The sequence below is a fragment of the Drosophila kikkawai genome, chromosome 3L, assembly GCF_030179895.1.
Source record: "Drosophila kikkawai strain 14028-0561.14 chromosome 3L, DkikHiC1v2, whole genome shotgun sequence".
Taxonomy (NCBI): Eukaryota; Metazoa; Arthropoda; class Insecta; order Diptera; family Drosophilidae; genus Drosophila; species Drosophila kikkawai.
The window spans coordinates 7,380,510-7,391,955 of NC_091730.1; the positions used below are offsets into that span (position 1 = coordinate 7,380,510).

General features: G+C 45.5%; 4 protein-coding genes and 1 long non-coding RNA gene across 6 annotated transcripts; 2 read left to right on the forward strand and 3 right to left on the reverse strand.

The window, feature by feature from the left end:
* Positions 1-139: 139 nt before the first annotated feature.
* Positions 140-6,363, reverse strand: galene (potassium two pore domain channel subfamily K member galene). 2 transcript variants are annotated; one of them, XM_070285084.1, is made up of 6 exons: positions 6,243-6,363; positions 5,246-5,498; positions 4,939-5,185; positions 2,049-2,175; positions 572-1,971; positions 140-514 (listed from the first exon to the last, which is right to left on the reverse strand). In XM_070285084.1, exons 2-6 carry the CDS (start codon positions 5,450-5,452, stop codon positions 309-311), a joined length of 2,187 nt encoding a protein of 728 aa, XP_070141185.1. In that variant the 5' UTR covers positions 5,453-5,498; positions 6,243-6,363; the 3' UTR covers positions 140-308. The 2 variants fall into 2 exon arrangements, with proteins under 2 accessions (XP_070141185.1, XP_041631144.1); XM_041775210.2 differs by having other exon boundaries at positions 6,227-6,363.
* LOC121502626 (uncharacterized) lies at positions 3,690-4,911 on the forward strand. The gene has a single exon (XM_041776323.2). The coding sequence runs from the start codon at positions 3,793-3,795 to the stop codon at positions 4,729-4,731; it is 939 nt and encodes a 312-aa protein (XP_041632257.1). The 5' UTR covers positions 3,690-3,792; the 3' UTR covers positions 4,732-4,911.
* A 337-nt stretch (positions 6,364-6,700) lies between the features above and the next one.
* On the reverse strand, positions 6,701-7,966 carry LOC108071532 (alpha-tocopherol transfer protein). Its single transcript, XM_017162304.3, has 3 exons — positions 7,622-7,966; positions 7,197-7,569; positions 6,701-7,135 (listed from the first exon to the last, which is right to left on the reverse strand). Exons 1-3 carry the CDS (start codon positions 7,921-7,923, stop codon positions 6,878-6,880), a joined length of 933 nt encoding a protein of 310 aa, XP_017017793.1. The 5' UTR covers positions 7,924-7,966; the 3' UTR covers positions 6,701-6,877.
* A 106-nt stretch (positions 7,967-8,072) lies between these two features.
* LOC108071530 (retinol-binding protein pinta) lies at positions 8,073-9,454 on the reverse strand. The gene is made up of 3 exons (XM_017162302.3): positions 8,880-9,454; positions 8,448-8,820; positions 8,073-8,394 (listed from the first exon to the last, which is right to left on the reverse strand). The coding sequence occupies exons 1-3, from the start codon at positions 9,197-9,199 to the stop codon at positions 8,134-8,136; spliced, it is 954 nt and encodes a 317-aa protein (XP_017017791.1). The 5' UTR covers positions 9,200-9,454; the 3' UTR covers positions 8,073-8,133.
* On the forward strand, positions 8,152-9,901 carry LOC108071533 (uncharacterized). Its single transcript, XR_001770588.1, has 2 exons — positions 8,152-8,196; positions 9,691-9,901. It is a non-coding gene; the product is annotated as an uncharacterized lncRNA (long non-coding RNA).
* The last annotated feature ends 1,545 nt before the right edge of the window (positions 9,902-11,446 follow it).

The window sequence follows — 11,446 nt, forward strand, 5'->3', positions numbered from 1 at the left end:
TTAAGACTTGAGTTCAAGGTCGCCAGTTCAAGTTTAACTTACAGATAAGTTCAAGTTTTAATATTTAAAGAGGGTTCCATTCAAGGGGAAAGGAAATATTAGTAGAACTTGTATAAATAACGTTAAGGAGCCTCTACAAAAAAATAACTAAACTTTAAGTTTAATATTTAAATAATTTTCCACTCCTTCATTCGTGTTCTTTATGACTCCAATTCAATTTATTTGTAATCCTAAATGATTTTTTAGGGTAAAAGTAGAAGCAATCTTGTTTATTTATGTAAAATGTAGTGACCAAAAGTGTCAAGTACTTATTCCTCATCGTGCTCGTCGTCATCGTCCTTGAGAATGCCCAGGCGACGAGCCACCTCCTTGACATTGGCTATGAACTCCTCCTGAACAAGATTGAAGCTCATGGCCAGCAGGGCAATGCCAAACAGCAGATACAAAGAACAGTAGGCAATGGACTGCTCTGATTCATCCTTGACTCCCTTGGCAGGAACAAAGTCTCCAAAGCCTGTAAAAAAATTAAATTAAATCATCAACAAAAGAAATTTAAGCCACAACTCCTCACCAATTGTTGTCAGTGTAATAAAGCAGAAATATGCAGAGTCCAAGAAGGACCAATTCTCCCAGTAAGCAAACAAGACAGCTCCACCAAGAATGTAGCTGACCACCAGAAAGACGCACAACCAAATGGGCACAGGACGGTCCTTGGGCAGCAAATCGCCATAGTCTCCATACTCATCCCCATACATAGAGTCGTCGTCATCATAGTCATAGCTGGGTCTTCGACGGATTTGCCGCTGTACAGGAAAACCCATGGGAGACATGATCCTAGGTGAGGGAGGCAGACGTTCGCTTCGCTCTCTACGTCGATTTCTTCTCGGTTCGCGGCTTCTGGAGCGACGACGTTCCACGGGATAATCCTCGTAGTGGTCTCCATAAAGCGACCCCTCATCGAAGCTCTCTTCTACATACTCCTCGTATCGTCCTTGCGAGTGGCCACGTCGATCCCTGCGATGATCCCGTCCCGCATCATAGTCCGGCAGTTCCAGATGATTGCCATAACGCGAGGACTGCCTACCCAGACTGCCAGCCCTCCTGCCATTGTTCTGACGATGGGAACTGTGCGGCGGTGGTTGCGGGGATCTCTCCCTCTCTCGATCCCTCTGGCGTTGTCGTTGGTGAGCGGATCTGGGCATGGATTGGCTCCTTGGTGCTGCATGCCTTCTATGGCCGCCTCCGCCAAAGTCGTCCAAGGCGTATCGGTTTGGAATAATGGGAGTTTTCCTCACCACATCCTCATCCACATCTTCGTAGTGCGAGGACACGTGCCTGGGATCCACGGACTTGGCTCTACTTCTCCCAGGAGCCGAGTGGAGGCGATGAAGCTCTCTGGAAGCCTTCGAGGATTCCTGATTATGCGGAGATCGAACCGAACGGACACTGGCAGCTCTCTTGGCTGGCGGTGCAATGTCGCTAAAGTCCTCGATGGAGCCGGCATCCAAGTGGGATCGGGAGTACCGCTCCCTTTCCACCGTATGCCTGTCTCGCATCCGATCCCGCTGCCTCTGCCGGCTGCTGTAGCGATTTGAGCGATTCAGAGTCTGGGTCTCGTACTCATCCCCGTAAATGGTGTGCCGCTGGCGAGGATCGTGGTGCGAGTGCTGATGCTGCTGCTGCTGATGTCGACGGTTGCGTCCGCCACTTGAGCGGTGTCCAAACTCTCGATCGTCGTAGCCCCTGCCCATTGTCCGCAGTTCCGGGTCGGAGTAGGCATGTCCCATGGATGGCCCTAGCCCGGAGTCATTGCCCGAGCGTTGGGTCATCTTCATGGAGCGACGAAAAGAGGGTGGCGGCTGAGAGCGGGCATTGCGTTGGGAGCGCATGGAACGTTGACGGGAGCGGGCATTCCTTGGTCTCTTGGCGGTACGGGTGCAGACATAGCAGCAGATGCGCCAGTATAAAAACCTGGTGAGTATCAAATAGGATTTATCAGAAAACTAATAAATAAATATTCTAAAATATATAATAGCTTCAAAACTCACCGAAATGATGTGGCCATGACATCTCCAATGTTGGACAGGCAGATCAGCATCAGTGGAATGCCCACGATGGCGTAGAAAATCGTTGTCACCTTGCCCCAATCCGTGCGCGGCGATATGTGGCCATAGCCTGTCCAGAATATGACGGGGAAATAATTAATGGATGCGACTTCCAACGGTGAGTTTGATTTCAAGTCATGCCCCTACTTTTACCTTCAACCTTGTGACCGCCAAGTTCTTTAAATGCTAATGGGTCTAAAACCCGCTAAGGCTTAATCTATCTGCACTTCTTTTTGTACAATACAAGCCAAGCCCATTATCGCTTCGAACAAAATAATAGAAAACAAAAACAAACAATTACCAAGTTGGTATTTCAAGTCTGCCGCTTTTGGCGTTTGAGGAAGTGTGCAAATTCATAGATAGCAGTCTTAGCCCCGCTTCGCAGAGTTCTATCTGATGGGCGTAGTCGGTCACTAAACCCATTTGTATTTAAGCCATAAATCCATATCGGGGAGAGAGAGCAAAAAACTAAGCTCCCATCATCATCAGAAAAATGAATCAAATAAGCGACTAAAAAGAATATTAAGAAGCGAATGGTGATGGGTTAAATGCCCTAACTTAGTTATGAAATTTAGTCATAGAACAATTTATGCACTGAAAAATATAGAGGGTTCTAAAGGAGATCATTAGATATATTATTTATCGACTCGTCTCTTCATGCTGTTCAAGAATATTTAGGATTTAGCCCGTCGAAAAAACGTCTTACTAAAATTATAATATCCTACAAACATATGAAATTATTCTTTGATTTCTTATTAAGTAATCCTTTTGTCGCAAACCTTAGCTTAGCCCACCTAACCCTATGCCAGGGTATACTTTTATAAATCACAAAAAAAAATCCCACCATTAAATCTAAATCTAAAACGTCAGAAAAGATAATCACGATCGGTCAGTGGCGTTTGACCTTGCTGTTGTTTTGACCACAAACAATTGGCTGGCAGCGATGCCACTTTCGGTTTCAATTGACACGCTCCACACCCTCGCCCCAGCAACGCCACCCAACTGAACCCATTTTTAGAGGTCATTCACGTGTCGTGTGCTTAACTAACTGTGTCCGAACTGGATTTTTGACCTATGACTTCTGCCCTGCAATCGATGGTTTTTCCAGCAACTCATGGTAATTTCCAGGAATGGGTTTTCTGGGTCGACTAATGAGCAATTACCATTACCAAATGATCGATTCGCGACCGAGATTTATGCGATTTCAACGTGACCATTGGGTGGACAGAATCAACTGTCCGAATCATCCGCTTGCCTCATTGGTTCCTGGGCGGCTCATGCTACTCTCTGCCTCGGCCTGGTCGCGCTTCAAGTGAATCAGCCGATACGTGGGCCCAAGATCTCAGCAGCGTCTGGCACGATCGTCTGCCCCATGCCATGTTTGCGTTGATTCATTGGTAGCGGAGGGCGGCAGTCGCCAATCCCCACCTGTGGCTGCCCTCGTCGCTTGACTGACTTTGTGCGGCGTCATCATCGCCGGCGATGTCTGCTGTCTGTTGGCTGGGCTTTTTGTCGGTTCGTTCTCGTGTGCGGTTATATAAGTAGCGTGCGTCGCTCGCAAATCCGAAGTATTCTGTTGCGGGAGCTTGCTGCGACCAAGCGCAAAATACGGGTCAGTGTGTGATCGAAGAAGTGGGACAAAGGCAAAGTCAGAGACAAAGACAAAGACCAAGATAAGCTCATCATCATGGAACGCTATTGCCTCATCATAGGCTTGTGTCTCCTTGGACTAGCGGCGGCCAAGTCGGCGGAGGGAGATCATGACCATTGGGTCTGGCGTTCCTACAATCGCAGGGAGCGCTCCTTCCGGGACATCGACAGGAGTTCGCCCATCAGGAATTCCTACGACAACAAGCTAAGACGCGAGCCGACCACCCGTCGACCTCTTCCAGGGGAGCCGGAGAACGATGAGATCGAGGATTATGCAGATGTGGAGCCCACCAGGTCAGCGGACAGTCCCACTGTGGGCACTCGCCAGTACAATCCATACGGCGGTCAGGCCAATGCCGGCCAGTTTGGAGGAATTGGTGGAGGCTACGGCGGAAGTCCTGGAGTTTTAGTGGGTCCTGGAGGACCCACAGGAATCATAGGAAGACCTCCTCTGTACCCTAGTCCTTATCAGCCTGGCTATGGCGGTTTCACTGGAGCACAGAATGGCATTGGAGGATATCCAGGTGGTTATGGAGGAGTTGGACAATCGATTCCAGGTGCTGGCTTTCCAGGAGCGAATGTGGGAACCGGTTTCAACAGCTATCCCGGCAACGGATTGGGCTTGACTCAATTCCCCAGCACTGGACAGTATCCTTATGGATCCTATCCTGGAGGTGACTTCAGTGGCAATCAGTTTGCAGCCCCAGGTGGACAATTTCCTGGACTGGGACAGTATCCCAGCAATCCGCAGTTTGGCGGGCCACAGTACACTGAAGGTTACGGCTTGGCTGGAGGTTCGAGTCTAGGTCAACTGGGACTTGGTGGAAATGGAGGTTTTGGTTATGGCGGAAATTTCCCACCTGTGGGAGGCTTTGGCTACGATGAGAAATCTCCAGCAGTGGCCGAGGGCAAGAGCGCCAAGAGTGTGGCAGCATCACCCAGGACGGTGAACGATAAGATCACCAAGAAGGTCTAGGATTACGATCTTTCATACGAGATCTGCAACAAAGAATCTCCTGTGCCTGCCTGGCTCCTTCCTATTAAAACACTTCCACCCCCTCTCAGCTGTACATAGTTCCCTTAGCTTAGGCATAGTTTAGGCTTATTGTTAGACTAAGCAAATAAATCCCAATTTTTATCCTGGTTGTAAATTTTACTAATTAATGGTCTCTATTTTACTTACCTATAGTTGTTATCACTATTATAGAGTAAAACAGAGAGCCAGCAAAGGTCCATTGGGACTTGCGCAGGTCCTCGTCGCCATCCCAGCCATCGGCTTTAATGGCCGTCAGGATCTGCTTCTCGAAGTTGGCCAGATGTTTGCTCACGTTGGCCATCCAGTCGCTTTCCCGCAGGACCACAGCGTCATCTGACAGCAGCCAAATGTTCTCTGTGAGATTAAATCGAAGATGCTGGATATCGCGCTTGACCTGTAGAGAAATTTAAAAGGTTTCAGAAATGAGTTTCCTTTACTAGGTAACCAAACTCACCTCCAGTTCATGGGGCTTTTCGAGATGCTGGAATAGGTAGGCTCCGCCCACGCAATAGGAAACTACGAGGAGCACGAGCAGCACATGGGACACGATGCAGGTGAGCACCTTCCACGAGAAACAGATGGCAGCCACACAGCGTCCCCGTTCTGGCTTTGCTGGTTCCATCATGTGCGCCGGCAGCGACTGTGCCCGCCTACTCGACATGGTTGCCCAGCGCTTCTCTTCTTCCGTTGGCTAATTTACCGCTCGGCTGGTTGTAAATTATGAAATGCAAAAGAAACTAAATAAAGGACAAGACCGGGAAGACAAGGGTCGAAGCCTTAAATACCCTGGGAAATTACTTGGATAAATGGTAAATTATGCAACAACTGAGGGTTGTTTTGAACAATATGGTGTTCTTGGAACGAAACTTTACTAGGAAGTTTGGTATTCCTTTAATCAATGCACACTAATGGATAACAGTTCAGAGAAAAGTGGCATTATTAATTAAAAAAAAAAAAAACATTAATTGCTCTCCCATAACGAAACCTACTTAATTGAGTCTGATTTTCTTGGTTCTTGTGATCTCCAAAGGAGCCACAAGAGTTTACTGGGAAGCCGAAAGGTAAACCAGAAACACAGGTCTGTGGCACACATGTTTATTTGTTCAAATATTTATTTATTTGGGTTGCTGGGGCAAGGCCGATCGATGAAACGAGGGGGGAAGGCTGGGCGAGAGACTCCATGAGACTATTTTGGTACCGTTTTGCCCGTTGCCCGGCGGGGGCATTCATCTCATCGTCAAAATCGGACGCCGTAGACCCGTGCCACGCCTGCCGAGAACTCTTCTAGCTTTTCGCTTATACAGAGACTAGGGAGACTACATAACATGTCCGAGCAATTATGAACTTCGATTTCGTTGGGGCAATTAACGCTGCCGATTTATGGGGCCCATGAGATGGGTAATGAGTTTGGAAATGCTTCTAATGTGATGATTACCGAGCAGGGATCGCACTTTGATTTGCACTGGGGAAATTATTCAGTTTTCCAATTTAAGTTCCATGCTGAGTATCCGTTCCCCCTCCGATCCGATTTGATCCGCACAGAGATCCGACACACACCGATCCGTACGACCCACAAACGCTGACTGAGCACAGCTACACAAATGGACTCTCCACGGATCTCTCGGGAAAACGATTTATTTTTGGTCTTACGCGAAGTTCTCTTGTCTTCCGAGGTATATAGTTTTTGGAAAAACTTTTATTATTAAGGCTTTGCTCTTATTATACGTTTTGTTTTGTTCTCAAAAACATCTCAATTTGTGTTTGTTTATGCCGGATTTTCGCTTTTCAACAGCTGATACAGGTGGTCTCTCGTTATATTTGATTTTACTCTTTTGAAAATAAAGCTTTAGTAAATTTCTGAATTGTTTGAATCTTATATTGTAAAAGTATTTTATTAAATTCATAAAGCTTTAAAATTTTAGTTTCAGTTTTTTATTTGTTTTTTACTCCTTTGTTCTGATTATCATTTATTATTATTTTTATCTTATCAAAAACCGATTAGAGGTACAAAGCCCTCGGCTACTTGAGTTCCTAAACTTTGTAAGCTAAGATAAGAGCTGCAGTTGAGACTATTTTTAGGTGTTCCTTAGTCAACATTAAGTTGCCGGAAGGAGCCCTGCAGTCCAAAGAGGCTCTCAAAATCGACGGGCTGTCCCACTCGTAGGCTCTCGTCGGTGCCATAGTTGTTCTCCTCCTCCCAGTAGCTTCTATGGTCTAGAATACGCTGCTCCCACTCCTTTAGGAGCTCAGGAATCGAACCGTTTTCTCCACCATACTCAACGGGCAGATATTTCTTGGGAATTTGCTTATAGAGTGCTTCCCATTTGCTTCCATGGACATAGAGCTGCGGGTTAAAAAAAATTAGTTATAAACCTTAGTTCTTTCAACAAACAACTTTCACTTACGCGACCCTGCTGTTTCTTGGACATCATGGGCTTGATCATGTTGAAGATCGTCTCAAAACCGTTGGGTGTATTGATAAAATGAATGCCCTGGGGTCGCAGGGGCAGGGCCTCCTCCTGGAAGACCGTCATCTTCTTGGCAAACGAAGGTGTCATTTGCAAAAAGTGGCCGGTGGTAACATTGGCCAGATCCAATATGGATATCATGCCATTCACAATGGCCACATCGTCCTCGTCGAGCATGATTTGCTGCATAAGAGCACTGGCTCGGTTTACCTCCTGAAATGTGTACTTATCGGGATCATAAGCGGCCATGCGGATCAAAGCAAGACGTGGCCCATTATCGTTCAGTGGACGTGGCAGTAGAATAATGGTACTATAAGAGGATTCGGATATTTAAAAAGGATTGTCAGCTACTTTCTACTTACCCCAGCTTAAAGATCTCCAGAGTCTTGTCCACGTCCATATTGTGTCCGCCATAATACTCGGGATACTTGGTGCGCAGCGTGTAGAACCTGTCGATCTTGGCCTTGGTCCTTTCCAAACTAAACTTGCATCCACGCAGGAAGTTTACCAAAAACTGATCCTCAGTGCGAGCCTTCAGGTGAGGCTGCTGCCTTATCCACTCCCGCAGAGCGGCAATGTCGTCATCGAGCTTGCTGGGCACCTCGTTCAGCTTCTCGATGGCGTTCTTCTGGAGCTCAGGACTCAGCGGGCGGATGGACGGCATCGTGAGGTTGGAATCTCCTTGGCGGTCTGCGAACGAATGTCGATTTTTGACCCTGCCATTTGTGCAACTCAAGTTGGAATCGACGATAAGCTATCGTCTGAGCACTGATAACCATGTATTGAAATAGTCGCCAAGAAGAACACCCAGCAAAGCTTATCGAAGCATTTATTAGTTTATAGCCCAGCGCAAGTTACAGGTTTGTGAATCGAATCAGTCGATGATCAACTGGCGGAAGGAGCCATCCATTCCGAAGTGACTCTCTTTCTGGCCAAGGTTTGTGGGCTCCTCGCGCAACTTCTCGTTGGTGCCAAAGTGCTGGGACTCCTCGAAATAGCTCCGATAGCTAGCCAGTTTGGCCTCCATATTATCGGTTATATCCCGAATGGTTCCCTTGGTGCCTCCATACTCTGCGGGCAGATATTTCTTGGGAACGGACTCAAAGATGGCCTCGGGATCGGAGCTGACTGACACCTGCAATGAATATTGAGTTGTAAAACCTTCCTTGAGGACTGAAAGTGCCTTACCCTCTCCTTGATCTTTGCCGGAAACCAACCCAGCAGCGACTTGAAGCCCGTCTCGAAGGCCTTGGGCGCATTGATAAAATGGATGCCCCTCTGCCGCGTGGGCATAGCCTCGTCGGCATAGGCCGAGAACTTGCTCAAAAGTTGAGGCTGAAGGGCAAACAGATTCGCACCCGTCACGCCACTCATGTCCATGATCTCCAGGTAGCCACTGACCGAGGCATTGTCATCCTCCAGCATCATGATCTCACCAAACATGGAGCCCACTCGAATGATGTCCTGAAACTTGAATTTACTCAAGTCGTAGGAGCAGGCCCGAATGATGGTCACAGCTGGGCCAGTGTCGTCTTTGTCCAGGGGAATGCGCAAGATGACTCTGTGGGAAATCACAAATTAAATATAGCTTCAAAGATTTTGGAAATTCCAAGTTTCTACCCCATGCGAATAATCTCCAGCACTTGAGGATCATCGGCCAAACGATGCTCATTGAAAATCTCAGGAATGACGGCCTGCAAGCTGTAGAATCGATCGATCTTTTGCTTGGCCTTCTCCAGACTAAACTTGGAGCCGCGCAGAAAGCTGAGCAGGAATTGATCCGCCACGCAGGAGCAGAGATGAGGCTGCCTTTGCAGCCACTCTCGTAAGGCGGCAATGTCGGATTCCACACGACTAGGAACCTCGTTCAGCTCCTCGATGGCCACCTTCTGCAGGCCCGCCGGCAGAGGACGCACTGGATTGGGGGAAACTTTACTCATGCTGGCAGCACTATCAAATGCAGACTGACCAAAATATTGAGCACTTAAAGCCGCCAATGCAATTGGTCGACACTCGAATATAATATTCAAAGCAACTGCCGATAAGATCCGACTAATCTGGCTAGCGATTAGCCGGGTAATGGTTTAGGTTTTTATACCCTTGCAGGGTATTATAATCTTAGTAAAAGCTTGCAAAGCAGTAGAGGATTCATTTCCAACCCACAAAATCATATATATTCTTGATCAGCATTAACAGGCAAGTCTTTCTAGACTTTATAAAGATTGTAAATGCAGTAGCAATATTATTAGCCTTCAAAAAATCGATTTAATTACGGATATTGATCCATTTGCAAATTGCAAGGGTATACCAACTTTGGCTTGTCGAAGTTAGCTATTTATACCCTTGCAGGGTATTATAATTTCAGTCAGAAGTTTGCAACGCTGTGATGGAGACCTTTCCCACCCTATAAAGTAATTTTATATAATTTTAGGATTGTCAGAGATGAAGCTGGAGGAGCGAGCAGATGGCTGGACAGACCTCAACCGGATGGCAGTGGAGGACGGTGATCGGATCTTGGCTCCGGGCTATATGAAAGCGTGCAGAAGGTGTAAATAATTAAAATATTTATAAATACAATTTAAATATGTAAATTTAATTGATGGAACACACAAATATGAATCAATAAAAGATGGTGAATTCAATGTGCAATTGTTTGATGAAGGCGGCATTTATTTGGGATCGTTTGGGGAAAAATCTAATTATTTTGAAAGCCAAATCTAAATTTTTAATTTTTTTTCTGAATTTTAAACATTTTTTTCGGATGTTTTACAATTTTTCTAAATTAAAATTTTTTTTTTTCTAAATACTTAAAACTTTTCTGAATTCTTAAAATTTTGCCTGAATTTTTAATTTTTTTTCATTTTTTTTATATTTTTTTTTAGAATTTTTTTTTAGAATTTGTTACATTTTTTTAAATGTAACTGCCAAATTTGAATTTGAATTTAACTGTCAAATTTGAATTTAACGACGATCAGTTTCAGTGTGCCCAGGTGCAGTTGTAAAATAATACCTAAATATAGATTCAAAGGATTTGAGTCTCCGCTAACTTGCGCCGGCTCCTAAATGGTTTGAAACTTGGACTTTTTATAACAGTTTATAACAGTTTTCAGTCGCTTGCTGCTGATTTCTGTTCGCCTGGTACCCCAATTTGGGAAACGGGCAATTTGCATGGAAATGTTCGGAAATTTGGATGGGCTGCTGTAGGGATGTTGTTGTAAAAAGGTTGTTGTTGCCATAAGCTGTTGTTGTCGGCAACAAATAGGTATAAATGCATAAAATGAAATATAACAGTTTATGCCAATGATTATTTTTGCCCAAATGTTTTTATAACAGTTTATACCAGTTTTCAGTTGCTTGCTGCTGGTTTCTGTTCGCCTGTTACCTCAGTTTGGAAAGCGGCCAATTTGAATGAAAAGTTTTGCTCACTTCCATCAGTGATGCTCACTTCCATCAGTGATGATCACTTCCATCAGTGATGCTCACTTCCATCAGTGATGCTCACTTCCATCAGTGATGATCACTTCCATCAGTGATGCTCACTTCCATCAGTGATGCTCACTTCCATCAGTGATGCTCACTTCCATCAGTGATGCTCACTTCCATCAGTGATGATCACTTCCATCAGTGATGCTCACTTCCATCAGTGATGCTCACTTCCATCAGTGATGCTCACTACCAACAGTGATGCTCACTTCCATCAGTGATGCTCACTTCCATCAGTGATGCTCATCACTGGCAGCTAGTGAGATGCAATTTTCTACCAATAATGCAAAAAAATAGCTAGATGAGCATCACTGATGCACATGCGCATCACTGACATTAAGCCCGACTTTATTGACCTCCAATATTGAAATATAGCCAGATGAGCATCACTGATGCAGATGAGCATCACTGATGCAGATGAGCATCACTCATGCAAGTGAGCAAAAATTTCCATTCAATTTGGCCGTTGCCCAAACTGGGGTAACAGGCGAACAGAAACCAGCAGCAAGCAACTGAAAACTGGTATAAACTGTTCTAAAAACATTTGGGCAAAAATAATCATTGGTATAAACTGTTATATTTCATTTTATGCATTTATACCTATTTGTTGCCGACAACAACAGCTTATGGCAACAACAACCTTTTTGACAACAACATCCCTAAGCAGCCCATCCAAATTTCCGAACATTTCCATGCAAATTGCC

What these genes read in the sequence shown, in the direction of transcription:
- LOC121502626 (XM_041776323.2), top strand. Translation starts at nt 3,793, where the DNA reads ATGGAACGCTATTGCCTCATCATAGGCTTGTGTCTCCTTGGACTAGCG.
- galene (XM_070285084.1), bottom strand. Translation starts at nt 5,452, where the DNA reads ATGTCGAGTAGGCGGGCACAGTCGCTGCCGGCGCACATGATGGAACCA. An exon ending in AAAAGCCCCATGAACTGGAG is followed by an intron (nt 5,186 to 5,245) that starts GTGAGTTTGGTT and finishes ATTTCTCTACAG; the next exon opens with GTCAAGCGCGATATCCAGCA. An exon ending in AATAGTGATAACAACTATAG is followed by an intron (nt 2,176 to 4,938) that starts GTAAGTAAAATA and finishes TATTCTGGACAG; the next exon opens with GCTATGGCCACATATCGCCG.
- LOC108071532 (XM_017162304.3), bottom strand. Translation starts at nt 7,923, where the DNA reads ATGCCGTCCATCCGCCCGCTGAGTCCTGAGCTCCAGAAGAACGCCATC. An exon ending in CTGGAGATCTTTAAGCTGGG is followed by an intron (nt 7,570 to 7,621) that starts GTAAGTAGAAAG and finishes ATCCTCTTATAG; the next exon opens with TACCATTATTCTACTGCCAC. An exon ending in CCAAGAAACAGCAGGGTCGC is followed by an intron (nt 7,136 to 7,196) that starts GTAAGTGAAAGT and finishes TTTAACCCGCAG; the next exon opens with CTCTATGTCCATGGAAGCAA.
- LOC108071530 (XM_017162302.3), bottom strand. Translation starts at nt 9,199, where the DNA reads ATGAGTAAAGTTTCCCCCAATCCAGTGCGTCCTCTGCCGGCGGGCCTG. An exon ending in CTGGAGATTATTCGCATGGG is followed by an intron (nt 8,821 to 8,879) that starts GTAGAAACTTGG and finishes GATTTCCCACAG; the next exon opens with AGTCATCTTGCGCATTCCCC. An exon ending in CGGCAAAGATCAAGGAGAGG is followed by an intron (nt 8,395 to 8,447) that starts GTAAGGCACTTT and finishes TATTCATTGCAG; the next exon opens with GTGTCAGTCAGCTCCGATCC.